Source organism: Choloepus didactylus, chromosome 1, assembly GCF_015220235.1.
Source record: "Choloepus didactylus isolate mChoDid1 chromosome 1, mChoDid1.pri, whole genome shotgun sequence".
NCBI lineage: Eukaryota > Metazoa > Chordata > Mammalia > Pilosa > Megalonychidae > Choloepus > Choloepus didactylus.
This window is the reverse complement of record NC_051307.1, coordinates 189,488,102-189,514,915: the sequence shown is the minus strand read 5'-3', so window position 1 is coordinate 189,514,915 and position 26,814 is coordinate 189,488,102. Positions and strand designations below refer to the sequence as shown.

General features: G+C 34.9%; 1 protein-coding gene across 6 annotated transcripts in view; it reads left to right on the top strand.

Annotated features, from left to right (window-relative positions):
• Positions 1–26,814, top strand: part of LRRFIP2 (LRR binding FLII interacting protein 2) — a 126,851-nt gene that overhangs the window by 52,341 nt on the left and 47,696 nt on the right. For 4 of the 6 annotated variants that reach the window (XM_037847210.1, XM_037847205.1, XM_037847228.1 and 1 more), the window contains exon 3: positions 6,935–7,021. In XM_037847210.1, coding sequence (XP_037703138.1) covers positions 6,935–7,021 — 87 coding nt within the window. Of the gene's footprint in view, positions 1–6,934; positions 7,022–8,627; positions 8,679–15,256; positions 15,314–15,411; positions 15,457–18,027; positions 18,097–21,397; positions 21,464–23,017; positions 23,093–24,412; positions 24,461–25,412; positions 25,461–25,893; positions 25,951–26,814 lie in introns of all 6 variants that reach the window. The other 2 variants (XM_037847237.1, XM_037847198.1) reach the window with 2 other exon arrangements.

The window sequence follows — 26,814 nt, the reverse complement described above, 5'->3', positions numbered from 1 at the left end:
AGTTCCCTCTGCCCATCAGGTCATTTATATAGCTCCACTGATCAAGGCCCACACTAAATGGGTGGGACCACGCCTCCATGGAAATATCCAGTCATCCCCCACAGCTGGGTGGGGTGCAGCTCCAAAGAAACACTCAAGGAAATTAATCAAAACTGATAACATCTGCCCACACAAGATTACATCAAAGATAATGGTGTTTGGGTGACACAATACATTCAAACTGGCACAACTTGTATTAAAAACTGTAGTCCATGGTTTACATTAGGGTTCACTGTGTTGTACAGTCTTTAAAGGTTTTGCTTTTTTTCCTTTTTTAATTTTATTTTAGTAACATATATACAACTTAAAATTTCCCCTCATGACTACATTCAAATATATAATTCAGTGCCATTAATTACATTCACAATGTTGTGCTACCATCACCATTACCATAACTTTTCCATCAACCCAAATAGGAACTCTTTTCAGGCATTAACTCCCCTTTCCTTATGCCCATCCCAGACCCTGGTAACCTCTTTTCTAGTTTCTGACTCTGTGAATTTGCTTATTCAAATTATTTCATATCAGTGAGATCATATAATATTTGACCTTTTGTGTGTGGTTTATTTCACTGAACTTGCTGTCTCCAAGGTTCATCCATGTTGTCTGTCACATGTATCAGAACTTCATTCCATTTTATAGCTGAAAAATATTCCATTATATTTATACACTACATTTTGTTTATGCATTTGTCTGTTAGTAGACACATGGGTTGCTTCTGTCTTTTGGCAATTGTGAATAATGCATTATGTCCTCCCTTTCATTTCTGATTTTGTTCTTTGAACCATTTGTTGTTTAAGAGTGTGTTGTTTAATTTCGAAATTTGTGAATCTTCCAGTTCATTCATTATAATCAGATAAGGCACATTGTATGAATTCAATATTTTAAAAATTTATTGAGACTTGTTTTGTGACCTGATCCAGGATCTGTGTTGGAGAAAGACCCATGCACACTAGAGAAGAATGTATATTCTGCAGCTATTGGGTGAAGTATTCTATATATGTTTGCTAAGTCTTGTTGGTTTATAGTACTATGCAAGTTTTCTATTCCTTACTGATCTTCTATCTACATGTTCTATATTTTTTATTACAGTCTTATTGAGATATATTCACATACCCTACAAGCATCCACAGTGTACAATCAGCTATTCACAGTGCCATCATATATTTGTGCATTCATCACCAGAATGAACTTTTGAACATTTTTCTTACTCCCCCCAAAAATAATAAAAATAAAATTATAAAAGAACACCCAAAACATTCTATCCCCCCCAATCCCACCCTATTTTTCATTTAGTTTTTGCACCCATTTTTCTACTCATCTATCCATACACTGGACAAAGGGAGTGTGAGCCATGAGGTTTTCACAATCACACAGTCACATCCTATAAGCTACTTAGTTATGTGGTTGTCTGTGAGAATCAAGGCTACTGGGTCACAGTTTGACAGTTTCAGGTATTTCTTCTATCTAATCCAATATACTAACAACTAAAGAGGGATATCTATATAGCACATGAGGATGCCCTCCAGAGTGACCGCTCAACTCCATTTGAAATCTCTCAGCCACTGAAACATTGTTTCACTTCACTTCCCCCTTTTGGTCAAGACGATTTTCTCAATCCCATGACGCCGTGTCCAGGTTCATCTGCAGGAGTCATGTCCCACATTGCTGGGGAGATTCATACCCCTGAGGGTCAAGTCCCGTGTAGTGGGGAGGGCAGTGAGTTCACCTGCCATGTGGGCTTAGAACGATAGAAGCCACATCTAAGCAACAAAGAGGTTCTCTGGGGGAGACTCTTAGGCACAGTTATAAGCAGGTTTAGCCTCTCCTTTGCAGTAATGAACTTCATAAGGGCAAGCCCCAAGATCAAGAGCTTGGCTTTCTAAATTGGTCATCCCCAATGCTTGTGAGAGTGTCAGTAATTCCCCAGGTGGGGAAGTCCAACATTTCCGCATTCTTCCCCAGTTCCCCAGGGGTCCCTGGAAATATATCCTCATTCTCTGCTCAAATTACTTTGGGATGTATCAGTATTTCACACTAATTGGTACCCATAGGCCATCTCCACTCATTGCAAATCATGAATACTGCCTCCATAAACACCAGTGTGCAAATGTCCACCCAGGTACCTACTCTCAGATCCAAGCATATCCACCATAATGAGGCTGCAGGACCTTGTGGCACCCACATGCTTAGCTTTTTGTGGAACCATCACTCTGTCCTCCAGAAAGGCTAGAACAGTAAATAGGTACATCACTCTCTCCATGTTTTCTCCAGCACTCTTATCCCTATTTATATTTTTCCTACAATTTTATAGAGATGTATTCATATAATGTACAATTATCTACAGCGTACAATCATGGTATCATCATATAGGTGTGCATTTATCACCACAGTCAGCACTTGAGCATATTGATTACTACAAAAAATAAGTGTTTAGTTTTTAAACAATTAATAAAAAGTAATAAATAGAAAAATAAAATATCATACAATACAATAGTAAGGTCAGACAACATCTTAAACTTTTAACAATCATGTTTGATTTGATACTAACTTAACTTCAGTAGCATACAAAACAACTTTCCTAAACCCTTATCTCCCCACCTTTTTATTGTTACAAATTATATCTTTATATATTGTATGTCTAAAACCATAGATTTATCATTACTTTTTATGCATGTACATTTAGAACCTGTAGCAAGTAAAAAGTGAAGTTAGACACCAGAAAATATAAAGCGATAATAATAGCATTTACAATTATGCATATGGTTACCTTTATCAGAGGTATTTCTTTACGTTGTTTCGAACCACTGTGTAGTGTGCATTTTCTTTCAGTCTTAAGAACTCCTTTTATCGTTGCTTGTAGGGCAGGTCTAGTAGTAACAAATTCCCCCAGCTTTGTTTATCTGGGAAATTCCTACTTTACTCCTCATTTTTGAAAGACAGTCTCACTGGATATAAAATTCTTGGTTGGCCTTTTTTTTTTTTTTTAAAGCACTTTAAATATTTTATCCCACTGCCTCCTTGCCTACATGGTTTCTGGTGAGAAATTGACACTTAATCATATTGGCTTGCCCTTGTGTATAATATGTTGCTTTTCTCTTACATCTTTCAGAACTATCTCCTTGTCATTGGCCTTTGATACTTTGACTACTATATGTCTGGGCATGGTTCTCTCTGAATTTATCCTGTTTGGTGCTCATTATACTTCTTGAAGGTGTATATTCCTGTCTTTCATTAAATTTGGGAAGTTTATTGACATTGTTTCTTTGCCTATTCCTTCTTCCCCCTTCTCTCTTTCTTCTTTTGGCACTCCCATAAGCATATATTTGTACACTTGATGGTGTCCTACAGGTCTCTTAGGCTCTGTTCACTTGTTTTCTTTTTATTTATTTATTTATCTACCCCCCCCCTTCTTTCTTCTCCTCAGCCTGAATGATTTTAATTGTCTTGTGTTCAAGTTCATTGATTGCTTTTTCTGCCAGTTCCAATCTGCTCTTACAACCCTTTAGGGAATATTGCATTTCAGTTTGCTGAAATACACCAGTATTTCTGTTTGTTTCCTTTTTAAAATTTCTAAGCTTTTATTGAAATTGTTATATTGTGCATTATTATTTTTTTTAATATCCTGTAGTTCTTTGTCTGTGTTTTCCTTTATCTCCTTTAGCTTATTAAATATCTTTTTTTTTTTTTTTTAAGTCTTTGGCTGGTATGTCCAAAGTCTGGTCTTCTTTTTTTGATGTTTTCTGAATTTTTATCTTGCTCCATTGGATGGGCATCATTTCTTGTTTCTTGGTTTGTCTTGTAACCTTCTGTTGCACAGAATGTTTTAACTCTGTAATTTGGTCCCAAGCTGTCTGTTCTTTAAGTTTGTATCACCCAGTTATATGACAGAGATTTCTTTGATTGTCAGAAGTTGACAGAAACCAACAAACCAAAGCAAAAAACACCTTTCACAGTCTTTGCCAATCGGCGGTCCTTTGGCTACTGCTTTCCTTCAGAGTTTGTCCCTTTTATCAAGAATGTCACCTTGAAGTGAAAGTGAAATACAGGGTCCTCTCTTATCTTTTCTTAGCCTGGGTGTTGTCTTGGGCTTGTGCTTGCTAGTGATCTTCAGAATTCCTCTGTTTAGAGGAATCTGAATGTCCCCTGTACTCCCTCTGAAATAGATTTTCCCTCCCTCCTGTGGGCTCTATTGTATGTTTTAAAGCCTATAATCCTTTTCTTCAATGCACTTCAACATAATTGTTTCTTACATTGCTTTAACTGTTAGCAATGTGATTCTGCCTGTGGGGCAAGTTCTTGGAGGGGGAGACAAGTGTCCTGGTTTTGGTCTTTCATGCTACCTACCACTGATAAATTGACATCAACATACAGGCATGGTTACTCTGCTCACTCTGGTACAGGGCCAGGGACCCACAGTGGTAGTATAGGCTGACTCCACATAGTTTAAGGTTGGGGTTGGGGGAGGGACTGCATTCCATGGGTTTCTTTTACCATTTTTTAAAGCTGCATCTTCTTGGTTAGGCACCCACCCAGTTACTGTAACTTTCTAATGTTTTCTGGAGTTTTGAGAAAGATAGCATTGCCAGATTTTGCTAGTTATTCAAAGATTCTGTGGGGGAATGGCACCCTGAAGAATTTTAAGCTGCCATGTTCATGGCTTAGTAGTCCTTATGTATAACTTTTAAAACGCTGCCAAACTGTTTTCCAAAGTGGCTGTATTCTTTTATATTTCTGTCATCAATTTATGAGGGTTCTCATTTCTTGGTATCCTTATTATACTTGCTGTTGTTTTAGTTTTTATTTTTTTTTAATTTTTATTATAGCCATTCTAGTGGGTGTGATAAGGTATCTTATTGTGGTTTTGATTTGCATTTTTCTAATTACTAATGATGTTGAGCATCTTTTCAGATGTTTATTGGCCATTTGTGTATCTTAATTGGAGAAATAGGTATTTAAATCCTTTCCCCATTTTTAAACTATATGTTCTCTTATTGTCTTTTTCTGTGTCTCGTGTTCTCTTGTTTCCTTACCTTTCAAAAGAGTGTAATACAGAATTGTGATGATGAGGGAACTGTCCCTAATGTAGAAGTATACAAACCATATAGTACCTTATTATTTCTTTTCCCTAGAAGTTCCTTCTTAGTGATCATTATACCCTTTCTTATTATTAGTTGATTAAGTGAACATTCTGCAAATCTGAAACTAACCCAAAGAATTTGTTCTAGAATGATCAAAGCCCATGATTTTTGCTGTCATATTGTTTGTTCATTTGTCCAGGCATTTAGTGAGGAATTAACCCTATCCAAATATGGCTTTCCTTTTTACTACTCTAAGAAGAATAAATTTCGATATCTGTCCAACTACTTATTATATACTTTAATCAGCCTTAATGTACCTCCTATTTGAAAGCATAATAATGAGAAGAAGTAACTATTGTAGTTAGCAGAAGGAAGATATAAATCAAAGTTAGGTTGTGGCCACAAACAGAGGAAACCACTACAAGATAGAAACCGGGAGTGAGATTTTTTTTTTTTAAGTTTCATATGGTACATCAGACTGTTTCTTTGTTTCACTTACATGATACTCTTGCCCATGGCCTGAAATTCATTTGCTATTTAGTAGACATTGAGACGTGAAACTAGTTTGGTGATAGAGCATATAATTTTAATACAATGTAATAAAGCCATAAGTGGGAATGGGGGAAATCTATATAGAAGGGAATATTTGAGCTAAGAGAGAAGGGAGAGCATCTTCTGCCAAGTCTGAAAAGAGAGATTTAACAGAGCATGGTGGATTCTGGGAATGGAGAGAGATGGGATACAGCTGTTACATGTGGGGCAAGTAGTGGGAAATAAGGCAGGGATATGACTCTGAGGAACCTTATTTTTATTTTTGCTCTTCTTCTCTCTCTTGTACTCTTCTCTTTGTGCTGTTCTCAGGGATTTGTGCTTTAACTACAGGCAATGGGGAGCCAGTGAATGATTTTACAGAGTAGAATGAGATAATCAGAAATATGTTTTCAAGGGCTAGTTCTGGCAATCATGTAACCATGTAGCAGATGAATTATAGGTTAGATTGTGGAAGCAGGTAGATGGATTTTGAGGCAGTTAAAATAGTCCATGCAAGAGATAAAGAGTTCCTATTCTATTTTTCCATTTATTTGAAATGTGCAGAGCAGGTAAATCTGTAGTCAGAAGGTAGATTAGTGGTTGCCAGGAGCTGGGGAGAGGGGAGAAACAGAGAGTGACGTTATGAATTTGGGGTTTCTTCTTGGAGTTATGAAGATGTTCTGAAATTATTTAGTGCTAGTTGTAACTTTTGAATATGCTAAAAACCACTGAATTGCACACTTGTAAATGGTGAATTTGATGGAATGTGAATTATATCTCAATATAACAAAAGAGAGAGAGATGAAGAGTTCCTGGAAGTGAGAAAATATAAAGTGAAAATGGATTTGAGAGACACTCAATGATAGAGAACTGTTAGTACTTGGAGACTAAATATTGCACTGTCCAGAATGAATTAGAGGCTGATTCTGAAATTTCTAGTTTGGGTGATTGTGTTGCTAGAGAAAGAAATTACCAAAAGAAAGAGCAAGTTTGGAGAGATGTAAAATGAATTCTGTGTGAAATGTGTTGAATGTGTAATCAAGGCAAGCAGTTAAAAGACCCAGATTTCAGGAGAGACACTGGGACTAGAGGAGGAAATGAGCCTATAGAAGTTAACTGAAGAAATCAGTCAAACTTGATGATTGGTGAGACCCCACCCTACCCTAAAGGTAATGTCTTCTTTGCTCCTTATCCTCAAATCTGTGTAGAGGTTTTTGTTGTTGTTGTTGTTATTGTTTTATGTTTATGTATGTTTTAAGCTGTATCTTTATATTACTTTTCAGGCAGAGGCAAGGCTGGCAGCAAAACGGGCTGCCAGGGCAGAAGCGAGAGATATACGGATGAGAGAACTTGAACGACAACAAAAAGAGGTAATATAGAGGAAGTTGGGAGAATAAGCCTAGTTTTATCCTAGTCTAAAAAAAAATTAATACTCGGTTAATTTACTTCTGATATTAATCTGGTTCCATTCGAAACACTGGGAATAGTATTACCTGATGTATTTTAACAAACCATTCTATATAAGCAAATCAGATGCAATATTTTTTTTTTTGAATTATATTTCAGAAAACTTTTAAGTCATCTCATGTCCAGAAATTTTAATGACATATGCTATAACTCAGCTTACCTGCTTTTATGATGTCTTGAGGAAAGACATTATCTTACATGTTTCTTCTTGTGGCAGATGCTGGTACTTACATATTAAACTATTTCACAATCTGTACAGTACAAACTGCTTTAATATACTCTTACCTAATTCCTTGACCTCTACTTTTTTTTAACTTAAATTCAGTCTTATTGAAATACATTCATATACCATACAATCATCCATGGTGTACAATCAACTGGTTCACAGTATTAGCATATAGTTATGCATTCATCACCCCAGTCTATTTTTGAACATTTTCCTTACATCAGAAGGAATCAGAAAGAATAAAACATGAAAGTGGAAAAGCACACCCAAATCATCCCCCCCATCCTACCCTATTTTTCATTTAGTTTTTGTCCCCAGTTTTCTACTCATCCATTCGTACACTAGGTAAAGGGAATGTGATCACAAGGTTTTCACAATCATGCTGTCACCCCTTGTAATCTGTTGTTATACAATCGTCTTCAGTAGTCCAGACTACTGGGTTGGAGTTTGATAGTTCCAGGTATTTATTTCTAGCTATTCCAATACATTAAAACCTAAGAGGTGTTATCTATATAGTGCATAAGAATGCCCACCAGAGTGACTTCTCGACTCCATTTGAAATCTCTCAGCCACTGAAACTATTTCGTTTCATTTTGCATCCCCCTTTTGGTCAAGAAGATATTCTCAATCCCATGATGCTGGGTCTAGATTCATCCCCAGGACCTTGACCTCTACTTTTAATTTGGGATTCTGACTCTTTTTAGGAACCCCCCTCCCCCCCAAAAAAAAAAACCGAACACCCATACCAGCACTGATGTTGACTTGGCTCTGAAAATTCCCATAAAAAGTACTCCTCATATTTTGGTATAGAGTGGGAAATGCCTGTAGGACATTATTAAACACTTTCTTTTGATGAAGGTGATGGGTCTTCTGGTAATGAGTTAAAGAGAAATTTACAGAATCTGTATTGTCACAGCTCAAAAACAAAAATAGTTGATATGTTACTATTTTTTTTTACCTCTGATGGTGGAATACTGAATGCAATTCTTGGCTTGTAATGAAAATATGGAAATGCATTGCTTTTACACTCCTAAAATTTAAATTGTAAGGGGAGAAAAAGTTACTAAATATAAATTCTATTTAGGGTTCTCAAACCTATGGAGAACCATGTATCTATTATTGAACATACTTAGCTTAGTAAGTTTTCATATTTTGACTTTGTAACTTAGTTTGTGTATTCTATCATTGCTCTTCAGAGCAAATATATGTGATTAATTTAAGAGTTTTGGGAGAAAGCAAAATATTGGAAAACTGTTTAGTTTATGAAACTTTTGCATTTGTAGCACTCTCATCATTCCTTTGATCGGAAATGGGGACAGATTCACAAGTGGCTGGTAGGCCAGGATTGCCTGTCATGCATGCGTTTATCAATTGCTGAAATAATGCAGTCTTGAAGTAAAACATTGACTAATAGTTTGCAAAGTAAAAGTGTTTGGCATGTGTGAACCTAAGGGTCACAGAGTGTCTATTTTACCTACATTGGATTAAATATGTACTTGGAATTTAACCATTTTCTTTTTTAGTTAACAATCTCACATTTATCTCACGAATATTCCTGACCAAGAAAGATCAAGTAAATTAATATTGTTTTCCTTCAATGGATTTGTTCTTTTCTCCCTCAAATCAATCAATTTCTCTTTCTGCTTTTATATTACTAAGTCAGCAAGGTCTTTATTGAGAGATAACCTAAGTCTTTCTTTCATCTCCTCTGAAAAATACTCTTAGTTTTTCAGTTCTCTTAGCTCCTTTTCAAGTTTTCTACATGTACTTCCAAATTTGTTAGCTACAGAATCAAATTGTGAACCAGTAGAATATTAAGTTATTATGAATAATTAGTAAATTTGAACTTTTTTTCAAATTTAAGTTCCTCAACAATCTCCTATTGCAGGGATCTTAACTTGGTATGTGAATGGGTTTGGGGATGGGGTGGGGCATGAAACCTTAAAATCCCGTTCAAAATTTTGAATTTATGTGTATTTTATGGGAAGTATACACAGGCATTTTGTCATCAGCTTCTTAAAGGAGTCTGATTCCTGTGAAGTTAAGAATGAGTATCTAATTGCTGCTAACCAAGCAATTTTCTTAAGCAAATCCCTTGTATAGCAGCATTTTAAGGTGTAACCGGGAATTAAAATATTTATGACTGGAATAACTTAATAAATTTAAACTTTCCCATAATCCTTATGGTGATATTTTTTAGAAAAGAGAGAAAAAGATGTTTGGTTGTATAAAATTAAGAAACCGTTCTTTTATGTGTCTTGTTACTTTGGGGTGGAATCTGTCCTTTCTTTTGACAAAAGCTACCCTAATTAGATTTATTTAAAGTGTCTTCTGCATGTTTCTGAGTTAATATTACTGCTGATGCAGTAAGAATGTTTCATGTGAATAAAAGACTGCTTGCAAAATTTCCATGGAAATATTAGTTTAATTTGTCCTTTTAATGGTATATTATAGTTCTAAGATTAACTAACTCAAGATTTTAATATCTTAGAGCATACAGAAAACATTAAATAAAAAGAAGAGCCTACATTAAAAGTCCAATGTTTGATTCCCACATTCAAGGACCATGAAGATAAACATATCATTTTTTAAAATCTCTGGGAAATGTGTGCATTTCAGGCATGAGTGTGCTAGATTTCCATGGAAGGATGAGCAGCTTGGGTTAGAGGCTTAAAATGCAGAGGGTGGCTATCCCAAGTGTCAAGTGATGGCTAGGTTTTGGGCATGCAGGGAAGGCAGGATCTCATTTCAGATAGGAATCATTATCATTTCTAACCCCTTCTGAGACTTGCTTTTACTCCTTTCAAACTGATGCTTCCTCTCACTTTTTCCTTTTCTTATCCTTGTCTCTCTGGCTGCTTTCTGTCTGTGAGCCAGTGGTAGAACTTGGCTTGTGACAGTCACAACATAAAATATAAATTGCTAATAAGTTTATATAATAAGTTTTAAAATAAACAGTGCATATGCAAAGAATAGGATTGCCAGCTACCAAAAGAAAGAATCTTCCTATATTAAAAATTTCCAATAATTTTAGTACTTTTTCGTGTGTGTGGGAATGAGAAGTTGGGGATGAGAATAAGGAGGCAAGGGCAAGAGGCTGAGCATTGGAGCTAACTTTTGAGTGCATACTATATCCGTGCACCTATGCGGATATTTTTACAAAGGTTTTCATTTCACCTTATAAGTATTACTGTCTGCATTTTATAGTTAAGGAGATAAGGGATTGGCAAAGTAAACAACTTGCTTAGTCATTGGCAAAGCCAGAATTTGAAGGTATGAGAGAACACTATAGGTGCTAATGAATTGGAAGGTGAAGGGACCAGGAGGAAAAGAGCCCATATTTTCCTTGACCTCCAAATAGTTTAGCCAACTTTCCATGAGCCTAATGATTCTCTTTTTAAACTGGATGTCTTATTCAGTAGCATGTTGGTGACCAGAAAGAGTAAATGCAGTTTCTGAAGTTTCCTGATTTGAATCTGAAGGAATGGTTCCAACCCTCACTTAATAAATATTTGTTGACAGAGAAGATTACCCATGTGTATACATGGGGCTGTGGTTTTCTTTTAATAAAACTACTTCATCCTCACTTCAAGTGGGCTTCAAAAGAAATTTTATTAAGGTAACATATATATAAAACATAAAATTTGCCATTAAAATTTTTTAATACAGTTTTATTGAGGTATATTCACATACCCTACAGTCATCCACAGTGTACAGTGTTATTCACAGTACCATCAGATAGTTGTGTATTCATCACCAGCATCAATTTTTGAACATTTTCCTTATTCCAAAAGAAATAAAAATAAAAGTAAAAAAGAACACCTGAAACATTCCACTACCACCCCCATCCCACCCTATTTTTCATTTAGTTTTTGTCCCCATTTTTCTACTCATCTGTCCATACACTGGATAAAGGGAGTGTGAGCCACCAGGTTTTCACAGTCACATGGTTACCATGTAAGCTATGTAGTTATGCAGTCGCCTTCAAGAATCAAGGCTACTGGTTTTCAGTTTGACAGTTTCAGGTATTTCCTTTTAGCTATCCAATACACTGAAAACTAAAAAGGAATATCTGTATAGTGCATAAGAATGCCCTCCAGAGTGACCTCTCCACTCCATTTGAAATCTCTCAGCTGCTGAAACTTTATTTTGTTTCATTTCACTTCCCCTTTTTGGTCAAGAAGATTTTCTCAGTCCCACAATGCCAGGTCCAGGCTCATCCGTGGAAGTCATGTCCCACCTTGCCAGGGAGATTTAAACCTCTGGGAGTCATGTCCATGTAGTGGGGAGGGCAGTGAGTTCATCTGCCATGTGCTCTTAGAGAGAGAGAGAGGGGGCCACATCTGAGCAACAAGGAGGTTCTCTGGGGGAGACTCTTAGGCACGATTATAAGTAAGCTTACTCTCTCCTTTGCAATAACAAGCTTCATAAGGGCAAGCCCCCAGATCGAGGGCTCATTCTACTAAATTGTTAGTCCTCAAAGTTGGTGAGAATATCAGTAATAACCTGGGTGGGGAAGTCCAACATTTCTGCATTTTTCCCCAGTTCCTCAGGGGGGCCCTGCAAATATATTTTTATTCTCTGCCAAAATTAGTTTAGTATGTATTGGGATTTCACACTAACCTGTTACGAACCTACTAGATCTCATTTCCTATTCAAAGTTCCATGGTATTATGGCTTTTGAATAAACTGTGCAAATTAAATTATTTAGTGTACTACAGAAAATATAAATTCTGCACCAAATAAACATGTCTTCCCTTGGTCTTACACAGAAGTTGGAGTTTTAAAACACAGTCAGTATTGTCCTTTACCCTTTGGTCCGATTTGCCTTAGTCCTAACCAGATCCTCTTCATTCATGACTCTAATTGACGTCTGAACTCTTTTTCAGCTTTCATTTAAAATATTTTAAAGGACAATTCAGAGGCATTGATTATATTTACAATGTTGTGCTACTGTCACCACCAATCATTACCAAAACTTTTTCATCATCCTAAACAAAAACTGTGTACCTATTAAGGAATACCAGGCGACTTTAAAAAACAAAGAATATGTTTCATTTCTGTTAATTTAACTTAAATGTATCAAAACATAATTTTCCAGAAAGTCTTTGACAAATGTACACATATATTTTAAGACATTGTCCTGTTCATTCAGCCTTGGGCCCGTTAGTACTAAGAACTAATCCCCAGGTAATGAAAATACAGGGTTTTCCTGACTGTGGGAAAGCAGAATACTCTGCCTTGTAATTGGTATGTAAGCACACAATTTGCTGAAATATTTTCTATTTGGCCATCGGGGCTATTAATTGAAGAAAAGACAATTGGCAATTTAAATACTAATCTAGAAATACCTGGGAAATGAAGCTGGCTGTTCTTACAGAGAAAGGAAATCTCTGTGTAAAAACCAGTATACGTTTGCCATTTTCTTCTTGCTTTTTCTAGGTATTCAGTGTAGATTTAGCAGTGAGTGGATGGTATTTTTATGGTTTCAGTGTTCTGAAGAGTTAGAATATCTGAATGCTGGTCCTAGCTTAATAACATTGGGCATATTACTTGATCATTTTGTTCTGCAATTTTCTTTACTGTAAAATAAAGGGATCAAACCAGATGATCTCTAAGGACCTTTCAATTCTTAAAAATATTTGTAGGGTTGCTACCCGAGTTTTTCTACCAGGGTTTCCTTCTATTTTCCTCACACTTGCCACCATGCAAAATTACTCAGTGTAGGAGTAGTAATTAAGAACTACCCAGAAGCCTTGCCTTTCTTTTAAGAGTGTTGCTACTTGCAGACTCTTGGTAAACTATGGGTTTTGAGCTCTTCTGAAATAATAAAAAAATTGCTTTTAGCTTGCCTTACTGTTTTACCTGAACGTATATTTGTCAGATAGGTTAGAGAAGTACTATCTAGTATTCTGGACACTTGTGGATCATTAAATTTAAATTGATTAATAAAATTAAATGAAATTGAAAGTTTAGTTCCTCAGTTGCACTTCCAACATTTCAAGTGCTCAGCCACGTGTGGTCATGAGTATCATGTTAAATAGCACAAATATAGAACATTTCCATTGTCACAGAGAATTCTATTGGACAGTACTTTTTGTAAAGTGTTGTTTATGGCTATGTAATAAACTGTATTCTCTGTTGAAATTAACTGATATCTGTGGCATTTACATTTTATTTGTAGTCTTCTGAAGTCTTTTTTTTTTTAGCCATTTAAAGAGTAGGGTTAAAAAGAAAACTTTAAATGTGGAGGTATATCAATATTTAATTAAGTATTTTTATTTAGAATTACTATTACTATTATTTTTAGAATTATTTTTATAATAGGCCTAATTGAAAATAAATATGAATTCATCTTTGGTGAGATGTGTTCTTTAGAGATAAGTTTTTAAAAAGTGCTCTTGTGTGGTAGGTGGAATGGAAAGAAAAGGTAGAATAAAGGGACAGGACCACCTGAACTATCTTAAGTCATGTCTGTTACTGTAGTTCCCCAAATAACACTTGGGGGGAATGTAGAATTAACCTGCCTATGTAGCAGAAGGTTCTTTGAACTATCCAAGCTAACTAGCCTAGAACTTGTTACCACTTAGTAAACTACCCACTCTGTGGGCTAAGGCATGTGCTCCCAAAACTTTTCTGGTATTGCTTGATTATCTAAAAGGTAAGGCATTTGTTTGTTCTTGCAGATTAAATGTGTTTTTGTATAACAAAAAGTGTAAATAAGCGATGAATTCCTAAATATTTCCTATAGGAAGTTGAATCATTTTCATATTGATGCTTATAAACAGACTTCAGGACAAATTTCATCAAATGCATCGGTGCACACAGTAGATGTCAACCAGTATCTTTTTGGAATTATATTCAATGATGAGCCATTAAATTGTGATGTTCCAGCGGAATTACTGTTTCAGTGTTTGAAATGAATGATCAGGCATAGCCATATCTATTTGTTCTCACTTGTATAATGATCATGCTGGATTGCCATGGGTTTAGGGACATTTATTCATTTTGGAAAAGATAATGTTGATTAGCAGTGAATCCAGTTAGCCAGTTGAACAGTTTGCAATGTTGATTCTTAGTCAATGCAAATTACTTTAAAACTCCGGACTTTGAAATTCTGAAATACCAGAAATTCCTTACAGTTTTGATTTCAGGTGACTCAGGACTCAGTGCTCCAATGCTAACAGCAAAATATGGGAAAGTTTAGAATGCATTTAATTTAGTCAACTTTCAGGCTTTGATTAGTTTTTCTTTTCCTTTTATTTTTTTTTTTAACCATCTCCATAAGGCATGGAGATAACTTGACCAACTCTAAAATATTTATCCAATTTCTTCTAATTGTAAGTAGTTTTAATAACACACATTCAGGGGCTGTTGCATTTAGCCACCCCCACCCCCACCCACCCACTCCACCATAACATGGAGAAAGAAAAAAAAAAAGAAAAAGAAATTGTTTGCAGTGAGCACACAATTAAAATCTAAAATTTTTAAAGCAATACACTATCTCCTTAAAATACGTCTGTAATAAAATAAACATCTCCTGCCTTGCATACACTAATGTTCACAATGAAAAAAAAAGATAAAAGTCTATGTCTAATGCTGAACTTAGCTCTGTTTAAGTACACATGCATATTTTTATCTTGCTATTTTCAGCTCTGTTGGTCATATGTAGATGATGTCAGCAAGTGTTAGAACATACACACACCTGATAATATTGCCAAAAATACTTACACTTTCCTTCCAGCCAAAGTATATGGCTACCCAAAACTCAGGTCTTGAAGTTAAGTTGCCCACACCTGCTTGCTGTATAGAAAATGCTGCCCTGCTGTTAACTCACTGTTCTTTGCTTGGTTGTTCTGAAAACAACCCTCTGTTCAGTGATTAACTCTCCATGTACTTTCTCCTTTCCCAGGAAGATTCTGAAAGGGCCAGGTATTCCCACCGGTCCAGTCATCATCGTCCTTATCTGGTTTGTAATAACCTCTAAACTTGCCCCTAATGCTTTTCATCATTGATCTAAAGTAGTCACTCACCAGCTTTCACTATGTTTGTTTTTATTTTTATCAGGGAGTTGAGGATGCAATGTCCCTTCGAAGTCTTGGCAGTCACAGGGTTGGTATTTTAAGTTGCTTGTACCACAGTAGCAAAGCTTATACATGTGAGCTTTCTGCAGTATCCTTGTCTAAATAATCTGACCATATTCATTTATTCTTTTGTCTTTTCCAAAAAATAGAAAATATTGGAAAAGTCCTTTCATTGGAGAGTGATGCTATCTCTCAAATAGCATGCTCTACAGCAAATCAATATTAAAATTCTGAATAATTTCATCTATTACTGTATGTGTGTACTGTCTTTTTCTATAGAAGGATCATTGATTTTGGAAGATTACCAAAAATGATAAGATTAATTTTATAGCATAATATCTGCTTGGCTTTAACATTCATATTTAAAAAAAAATGACAGTCGATTAAAAGGGAAATAGCTTTGGGTGACTAATTATAATTCTGTTACATGGAAAAATTAAGCTGTTGATTTGGAAAATCCCCTGCTTGTCATATGTATAGGAATTATGCTTGACATACTGATTAACATTTTGTAGAATGGCCCAGGTTTTTAACATATACTGCTAATCAAGGTAAATGAGGAGTTGCTCCTTTAAGGCTTGCATATTGTACTGAAACACTGATCTCTCTTCTTAAATAATTGTGCTTTAAATCTTAAAGCAATGCTTTTAATTTACATGTTGAGGTACACACACACACACACACACACACACACACATACACATACTTATATATAAACTTTTCATCTGTAAAGTGTTCTTTCATGTTAAGGTCTTTATTTGTTAATTTCCCATGTCTAGTTTTCTTCCCACCTTGTATAATGTATATAAATATGCTATAATAAGCTGAATGTGTTCTGACATACTAGTTATTGACATGCTTGTATTCTTAAATAGTCCTTCACTTGGGTTATTTTTCCAGTTGATGAATGTATTCTACTGTCTTTTTAGAGTAAGTTAGTAAATTAATTTTTGAATCATAAACATTTTGGTTAGTTACAAAACTTTAAATTTATAAGAATGTTGACAAATCTTTACAGAGTTCCAATATGATTAGTAGTTTAAAAATGGTATACAGAAAAGTTTTAAGCTTTTATTCTCCATGCTTGTCCTTGGAGTTATTTTTGTGTTTTTGTTTGTTTGTTTGTTTTTCTTTAAATACTTTGAAAAGAATCATATAGGGAGTTAGTCATTGAAAGCTTAAAAGTTGGGTGTCAAGGACTATGAAAATAATCCTCCTCTTTTAAATTTGTGACTTTTTTCCTTTGCTTTCCATTATAATGTTCATAGTGTGAGTTTTCAGTTTTGCTGAAGCTGGTTACTTGTAAATTTGTATGTAGCTCCAGGGAAACCAAGTTTGACCTAATTTAGGAGTCTTTAAAACAAACCTGTAAGCAAATACAAAAAAGTAATCAGCAATTAAAGTTATAGAGGAATTATTTACTGGAGATATCTATAAAATAAAAAAGATTGATTTTATTTTTATGGAAATTGTATCATTAAATTTAAGACATATGTAGAATGCTCATAGTTTTTATTTCATTATGGAAATTATGGCAGTTTGTCCTAATGAGAAAAAGTGTAAACCTCCAATATTAAAAAAAAAAAAATCAATTATAAAATTAAAGATTAATAAAAGTTTTACTTCCTAGAGAGAGTCTAGTACTTTACTATTTGTGAATGTTTATCCAACAAGCTTTAAATATTCAGACTTTCTTGAAAATACATGTGAAAGTTAACTAACAATAACATTGTTTAAAAGAAATGTAATTGAGATAAATTTTTTTGTTTCAATAGATATTGATGTTTTACATTTTCATCAGATTATTTACTTTAAAAAATAACTTTACTCTCCGCTTAGCTGAATATCTAGCTATCTTTTGTTCTCTGTAAAAATAAATGTGGTGGCCTAAAACACTGACCTAAATATTTTAGTGATTTGCTATGTAATTATTTCTCTACCAGTTATTTTTTTAAACTTTACTTACGAGCCAAGTATTAAAATTCCTAACACTTTAAGTTCAACCTTATATTTGATGTATGAATATTAGCAGTACCTGGATGTGAGGGAGATGTATTTATGGTTTTGTGTCCCATTCTTAGGTCTTTGATCTTTCCTTTGGTCCAATTAACTTTCAGGTACTACCTTTTTGGAAAGGTGAGCTCCCAGAATTTATTTGGGCTGGAAATGGTAGGGTCAATAGTATAGATATTCTTTTTATAAAAATAAGGACAAAGGTAGTTTAGGGGTGTCAGTGAATGGTGGAGTGGAGAGAGTAAAAATTCGATGAAAGCCCTGAACTTAGAATGGAAACAGTCTATATTTATGTGATTAGACTGAAGTGTGGAACATTAGTGGCTGCCTCACAAATGCTTGGTCATTCTTATATGCTGTAATACAGAGAGTAGAAATCCAACCTTAGAAAATGAGGTGACATTGAATCACAACAGTAGGATTATATTGTTATTTCTCACTTGTGGAAATTTTTAGTGCTGTATATATTTAGTTCCTATTCTTGTATCAGTGGCCTTAGTATAATTTTTAAATTAATTTATTTTTGTTAATATGTTTGCAAATTGTGTTTTGTCATTTCCTTCTACACTGTTTAATTTCATTAAAGAACCCATCCAAGGATATAACTGGTACACACTGGAGCCGAACCAGTACACCCAAAAGGAAAGACATTATGGTGTGTAGCCCAGAAAAAAATGTGTGCTGTTACGTATTATGTATTCACTCTTTGTTAACGCTCAGTGTCTGGGGGGGTGGGGGGAGGTGTTTGAGAAATAGGTACATACTAATATAAATTAACACTTGGTGAGCTTTATTTTCACAGCCTGTTTGCTGTACTTTCTTTTTATTTTGTTTCTAAATGAAAACTTTCAGTCAAGTTTCTCTGAGAGTTAAAAGAGTTTTTAAAAAATATGATAATAGCAAATTTGGAAGTGTTTTTGCTAGATCCCTTAAATATTTTCAAATTTCCCTCCTTTAATGAATCATTTTTTAAAAGTTTTTAATAGACTTTATTTTTTAGAGCCATTTTAAATTTACAGAAAATTAGAGCAAATATACAGTCATTATACATTTTAGACAATTTTGGATAAATTAGATTTTGTCATATATGCAATAATAGCACTGTTTATTGCTTTTTTTTTTTTTTTTTTGCTTCAATACTTTTTTGGTATTTCTTATAATTTTCATTAAAGTTTATACCACTGGTAAATTGTGTCACTTACCCCTAGTATTATGAAATAAATTATTTGAGGTTTCTGCAGTATCTTTTGTAAACTACCATCTCATTGGACATGAAAAGGAGGGGCTTTGTTCCCTCTGAATTATTTTATTTTAATGTCTAATTAGAAAAAGATTATATAATTTGGTCTTTTAGTGTATTTTAAGCTTTTTAAGATTGCAGCCTCTGCAGCAAGAAGTACTTTTTATATCATGTTGCAGTACACACATGCAGATATATGTGTATGTGTTTGCATGTACATATAAGTATATAAAATATTATTGAAACTAAAGTTTCGCAAAATAGTATTTACTCTTACTATGTGCTACATGCTCTATTTTCTATTTCATTTTTTAAAATGCTGATTGAACACATTAAATTGATTTGAAGAACTACTAATGGGCTACAACCTATAGTTAAGAAAATGTTACTTTAGAGAGGTTTTTAAATAGTGCTCCCTGAAATCCTAAATGGGTAAGAGTTGCAAAAGAAAGATATTTTTACCAAGCAGTAGATATTTAAACTACCTGAGGAACTTGTTCATTGCTTTGTTTTATTAAGGATCCTACATGAAATGTGGGGTTTCTGGTCTTATAATAAATTTTTTGTATTTTTCCTTGATTTATATTTAATATCACACTTGTGTGTATTCTGTGCATTCTCCACTTTGCTTTGACCAAGTTCCTCATTTTGTTCAGCATTTTTAGTGGGTAAAGTTTTCGAGGAAGGATATCTTTCAGATGTATGCCCATTAGCAGATCCAAGGGAACTCGCCCCATTTTTAATGCTTTTTTTTTTTTTTTTTTAATAAGTTAGACCATGCCATTTATGGGCTCTTGCTTCCTTGTCTGTCCATGCCTTGCTTTTTGCCATGTTTCAGTGATGGAAAATGATGATAATAGTCACAGGAATAAAAGTAAAGCATTTTTTGACTTCAAAATGCTTCATCCTTACATTTCTTAGGGTATATCATGCTTAGGTATTGAATTCTCTCACCATTATTGATTATGAATTCTGTTATATAGTTTTAGATACATATGCAGTTTAGCAATAATTTCTACTAGGGAAGAGTGGGGGAAGCATGTTCTTTAATTAAAGAATATTAAGAGCCATCACATTAATAATTTTGGCTTTTAAAGTGCTAGATTTTTAATAATTTTGCAGATGTTACTTTTTCCTCTTTATAATTTTGAATTTGGAATACAAGCCATTTTCACCTTTTTCTGAAATCTAGTATGATACGCTCAAGGATAAATCCTCAAGACTTTCGTCATTAGTACGTAGTGCATGACTTTGTGTTAAATGTAGCATTTTCCTTTATAAGCACCTGATGATGCTATCCTAGACTATGACTAACTTTCACAGGTTTGTTATGATGTTTTTGGGAAAACGTGTGGCTAACAAAGTAAAAACTATTGTTTTGTAATTGTATAATTTATCATTCGAGTAGTATTTTTTTTTCTTTAGAATTTAAAGATCATATGAAAATTATTTGCTTTCCTCTTCAAGGCTGAGATTTATAGTAATATCTTTTCATAAAATGTTGAGCCACCCAGCTAACGTATACACATTGACCAGGATTTCTTGTTTCTAATAGTTTTGGATACACACTGTACTGTAGTAGCACAAGCCTAACTGTGTTTCATGTTATGTGTCACAAGCTAGCAGATGGTGTTAAGTTGCTAACAGAAAACACCAGCAATCACAGAGGACACCTGAGATGTCAGTTATGTCTGAGCATTTTGGTTTGATTTAGTTTTCTTGTGGTATGTCATGTTAGCCAAGAAAATTAAGCTGTAGCATATTTTTTGGGGGGGTTAATACTATGTCAGTAGGTTGCCTGAGTTTCTAGACTTTGTTGTAACATCTCTTAAAATGTTCAGAGTAATGTATAGAAAGAAAGATATGCATATTCAAAAAAATGAATTTATAATTATTAATATGGGATCTGGCTGCACATATGTGAGATGTTTGCCTAGAGCAGACACTATTGTTTTTGGCAGTTGATGGTAGGACACTGCTAGTTGCACCCTGTCATTTCAGGTGAACAGTACCAGTTGTGTTCCAGTTGATCTGTTTATTGCAGTCTGTTATAGTCCCATATACACTTGTTTCTATACTCATAGCAAAAGTTATATATTGAGATTGTCATTTCTTCAAAGGAACCTTATATATAAGGTGATTGTCTAGTGATGCTGCTACTCCTCTGGGCAATCCATAATGACTTGGCTGTCTTCTTCCTGAGCAGCACATGTGGGATCACTATCTTGAGTTAAGAGTGCTCTGTCTGGGGCAGTGCATATTCTCTATTCTCTCAACTCTGGTTGATCCAAAGGATTGTTCTATGGCCTTTTTTCCCCCAGGGAAGGAAGAGTATAGAAAGAGTTTGACTGTTTTGTCACCTATACCTTTATGAAGAAGATAGATGTACTCAAATGAGATGTAGGGTGAAGGTACCCACAAATATCCTGCCTGGCTCTGAGTTCTAATTAAGTTTTCTCTAGCTGGCCAGACACTGAGCTGGATTCTGGGCAGAGGGGGAGGTGAGGGGAGATGCAGATATGTATTTAGAGAGGCCCCATATCTTGGCAGTGAAGTGCAGTGAATTGTTTACTAACAGACAGGGAATAAATTGCATGTAGACTTCTCTGTATCTCATATGGACACTGTATGTGTATTATTTTAAGATTAATTTTAAGTTATTTTAAAAAATTTCACTGTATGGTCATTAAAGTTAATGTAAAATATTCACTTCCAGAATCATTCTTACAGTTCCTCTTGTGGAATGAAGAGGAGATCTTCTGGTTCACATAAAGATCTGCTGGTTAGTTCTGTTGTATTTCATATCTTGTGCTGCTGTAAAATTCACTGATTACTTTTAGGGGACTCAAGAATTATGACTACTTTGTTGTGCTCCCAAAGCAATACTGAAACTTGATTATGTAATGGAACATGATTTCTCAGAACCTCATTAAAAATAATTTTGTTTTTATTTAGAAGATTTAATATTAAGTTAACATATGCCAAGCCCAAAGGCTAGGGTTAGTCGGGTATTATAAGAAGCTCATTAACAAGTTATTTTCATTTTTGAAATGTCTTTTGGAATAGACTTCAAGAAAAGATTTATGAGATTCTCATTTTTAGTTTAGAAATTTGATTTTGGTTTTGGTATTAAAGGCAATCCCAAGCTCACAAATAGGTTTCTTCATTCTGGAAGTTTGTTTATATGTCAGATTTTGGGAAATTTCAATGTATTTTCTGGTAGAAACAATGGAATATGTGATGGCATTAGTGCCATGCTAGCTTGCAGATATCTCTTTAACCAATAATATAATTAAACTGCAGAACTAATAGTGTTCTCCATTTCAGCCACATTACTAAACATTTTTGTGGGGGGTAAAATGTCTCCAGAATCCCCACGTGGGGCACTAGGGATACCTTTTTCCTGCAGTCCCAAGCTGTCTGCTAATATCAGGGTTTTTTGGGGGAGAGGTGCTCTGACCATTGATGGGGGATGTGAAGAGGTTTGGGAGGCTTTGGCTGGTAGGAAGGAGGAGGAACGGGAGCATGTAATGGAGAGCACATTAGCTAGAGGCCCTCAAGTGTGGGGTATTTGGAGATCTGGGGACAGATGAGTCATAGCACCTTAATGCGGGTGTGTTTGGGGCGGAGGTGCAGCAAGAGAGGTTACAAGTGGCAGGGTGGCTCAGATTGCAGTGCTGTCAATGGAGGAGTTTTAAAGTCAGGAATCACCTAATGTTGCTTAATCTTGAGTAAGAAAGATGGCTAGAAAAGTTGGAAAGGGAATTTGAAAGATGATTTTCTTCTTATGTAATCAGTGTATAAAATTATGTTCATTTTTTGCTTTGTATTGAAAATGAAGCTGCCATAGATGTTTTAGAACAAAACATATTTCATATAGCTCTTTTTTTGTGGGGGGAGGGGGAAGGGTATTTAATTTGATAAGTTTATTTTGACAAATAATGGAACTAGGAGAAGTTTGGAACCAAATGTGTATTTAATCATTTCAGTGGCTTTGCCAAATGGATTATAACACTGGATTTTTCAAAGACATTCCTAAGTATGACATGAAAATAAATCAGTTATTTCCATTTCATTTTGACTAAGGATTTGTTTTGTTTTTAAAGTAAAAGAAGTAGTAGAGACTTGGTTTGAAAACAATTCAACTTTAATACCAGTCTTTTTTTGAAAGACTTGAAATGTTATTTTGACTAACATGATTCAATGTTTTAAAGACATTGTTTTAGAAGAGAAGGTGCGTGGCAGTATCAGAATTTGTGTTTATGTGTTCAGAGTATTGTTGGTGTAATATCAACGTTTAATCTAAGAAAAATGTGTTTAATTTTGCTTTTTGCAGAGTGGCCTATACTATGACCAGAGAAACTACAGTAGTCTTAGACATAGCAAACCCACCTCTGCCTACTACTTTCGGGTTTGTCTGAAATTTTTTAGCTTTATGTTATTTGTTTAATCCAATTAACACTTTTCTAATCCCCCCTTTTCCATTTGGACTAATTAAAACTAATCTGTTTACGTAGTAGCTTTTGGTAACTAAATTCATATAGTCGGTGTGAGTGCATTTTTAAGAAGTGTGAACTACTGAATTACCACTATTGTGAGTACCATTTTTTCAGTGTTTTAAATGAATTTTTCAAACATAAAAAAATTCAAAGACTTGTACATGAATACCTCTTATATTGCTACTTGGATTCTACAGTTATCATTTTACTATATTTTCTTTGCCACACAATTATTTATCTGTTGTTCCCTCTATCTGTTCCTTTATCCACCCATCAGTATGTCTCATTTTTTGAAGCATTTCAGAATAAGTTGTAGGCATCAGTTCACTTCCTGGTGTGTACCCTTTTAAGAAAAGCTTATATGTGAAAATCTAAACTATAAGATGGGTAAATGAGAAGAAGGTAATTAGTTGTTTAATGTTAGGATCTTTTGCTTTTCAAGGCATTTAGAATACCATGTATTTAAAACTAATACATTAAATATACGGCATGCAGTACATTTAAAACAGTTCTATTTACAAACCTGTCTACACAACTTTGATACTCTTGTTTTCCATGTCTGATTAGGTTTGGTGAGAAAGAACTGAAAATTGTGTCCTAAGATGACATCAGGAAAAGAAAGATTTGTTTTTAAAAAATGCTGTGCCCTTTTGGTGCATGGAATTCATTGGGACTGGTACAATTTATCTGATTGATTAAACTAAGGCACTTTGCCAATGGCTTGTTTTGAAATGTAGGTTTTCTATATCTATTTGGGAAAGAGTGATTATGGCAATAACCCACAGCTCATTTTCTTGGCTCCCCAGTAACCAGACTAAGCCCATTAGGAGTCTGTCATGATGAGATCATTGAAAATATCGCAGGAACTGCTGTTGACTGAAGGACATGGCTACTGTCTGCCACGCTCCTTTGTGCCATGGCCCTCTTTTCTTAGGTTACTGTCCCATCTCCAAATAGTAAAACAATAGTATTCAAAGATGAATACGACATAAATATATTTATGAGAAACTGTACCGAGCGTTTTTCTTTCTTACCCCTTAAAATTGGTATTAAAAAGCATTCTTAATGACTTAAGATTTTCTCATGTTATGTTTTTAACTACCTTAAGCACTCAGGAATTGCTAAGGAATTATGAAGTATGAGATCATAAACTTAAGTCTTAGTATCTCATGATGTGAGACCAATTCTCCTTTGTTTTTTGCTTGCTTACTTGATTTTTTGTTTCTTAACAGTCTTCTTCCCTGTACAGTGATCCTCTGGCAACATCTAAGAGTACCAGGGTTAGTACTTTCTAAAGGGTGGGTTGCTTTCATAGCTACCAGTTCTTTTCTTCAGATTTAATAATGCACTTTTTTCATAGGCCCCTACTGCAAATTCTGGTCTGCTGAGAAGTGCCAGTCTGGTTTGTATCCCCCTTCCAGCATGTGCTATGCTGGTGGTGCTGAGTCTGGCTTGATAGCTTTTCTCCAGAATACTCAAGGACACATGGCTCTTTTTGCTGTGTCTACTGCTGAATGTGTTGCTTGAAAAACAAACTTTAGGGTAGGAAAAATAAGCATAAACTTCATAGAGGTTGGTAGCCCCTTGCTTAGAAATCAATTTCTTATAGAGGAGATAAATTTGCATGGGTTGCACCACACTTGCATACTTGTGACATGGCTGCCCATGCAAAGGATGTCATGTTTTCCTTTGGGACAGCCTGTTGCTGTGACCTTAGCCATGTTAGTGCTAGGCTCTAATAAAGCAAGCTGACTAGAAAAGTGAAAACAATAGCTCTGTGTAATGTTCGAGTTGGTTGCTTTCAAGCTATTGTTTGTTGTGTTGTGTCCTGTTTTAGACATCAAAGCCTGAGGCTTTGTAACTTATGTTATTGTGATGGTGGGTAAAATGCTTTTTGTACCTCAGTTTCTTTTTCTGCCTTTTTTTTCTCTTTTGAGAGAATAAATTCATAAATGTTAGTTCTAGTTTTGTAACATGATGATGAAAGGAAATGCAGTAACCAATGGTGCTTTTTTTTTTTTTTAAATGAAGTGTGAGCTTGAAGTTATAATGAGACTGATGCAGGGATTTATGTACATAAATGAGTTATCTCCAGAGTCTTCACCTTGGGAGACTTAGCCTTCACTTAAGCCCATTCTTCAAAAAATTTTTGGAACTCAGTACTGCAAAGAAGTTATGATATTTTCAAAATAACTTTGCTAATAGATAAATGATGTTTCCTTTGTCCTTTAGGTGTCATTGTACGGTGGTGGATTATATAACCCTTATGGTTCTCGAACTGTAAGTCTTACCTGGGGAAGTTGGTGAAGAGAGGGTTCTGTATAGGTGAGCAGTTTACTTAGAAAAAGAGTCATTTAATCTGGCTTTAAATTACTCTAAAAACTAATCCATTCATTCAGCTAGCGAATTGTCACTCTTACCCAAGCTGTGAGAACGTGCTGCTGAAAATCATGGCTTAAAGTGTGAGGTGAAAACAAGTGGAGAAACCTATTTTCTTCCTAATTAGTTCCTCAGGAAGAGGATGAGAACAAAGTTTTTTGTTGAATCTCCTTCTCCTCTCCCTCCTGCTGTAGGTTAGTGGATCTTGAGGGTGGGAGTGAGGTGGAGTTGCAGACTACCCTGGGAACCACGGGCAGAGTTAGGTCCAGAGTCACTAATGTATTCCCAGCAGGAAAAGGAGCTCATTTTAAAATCTTTCTTGAAAACTTTATAGCCATCTGAATACAGTTATTACTCATCAAGAACAAGTTCAGCCCGAAGCAGTCCTGTGGTGAGCTGCCTAGTCTCTCTGCATGCTTTATAGAAACTTCTTGGTTGTTTTATTAATCTGTACTCACAGATTAGAATATTAAGGATGTGGTGTGCTGCACTGCCTTGTGTGTGGGTTATGGTTTTCCCTCAGTACACAAACTCAATCACGAATTTGTCTTAATTGGCATTTTCTGTATGGGTGTGACTTAGCACGTAATCTGTTTAATGAGTTCAGAGCCAGTGCCATTAGAACTTCTTTAGTTTTTTATTTAATTGTCATGCATGTGAAACTTTTTGTCTTTTCAGCAGTAATAATTCAGTTTATGGGTTGGCTACCCTGTGATTCTCCTTTCCATCTTTGCTTCCTGTATTGTGCCAATTCACTCGCTTGTCAGCACTTCTATCAATGGAGAGAAAGGAAAAGAAATAGAACAAGTCAACTTTAAAAAACTGTTATTATATGTAGACAAAACTGGGATAATTCTAATCACCTAATTTTCTGGAGTATAAAAATGCTTTGAAAAAATTTCAAAAGTGGTATTAGCTTAAGGAAAATCCAAAGTAAAAGTCCCCTGACCTCAATTTCTGTTTCCTAAATGCAACCTCTGTTCATCCATATCCTCCCAGAGACAGTTTATGCGTATATGAGGGTCTTTTATTTTGAACACAATTGGATTCGTATACATAACTGCTCTTCAGCTTGTTTTCTTAAAATATCATAGACTTCCTTCTGTATCAGTACATACAGATTTATTTCATTCTTTTTTGGGGGCATTTAAGAAGAATTTTATAAAAATAAGCCATGACCATTCTGCTTTTCACTTAATATTTCTTGGAGATTGTTTCGTAGCAGCATGTTGTTTTTAATGACAATGTATGATTC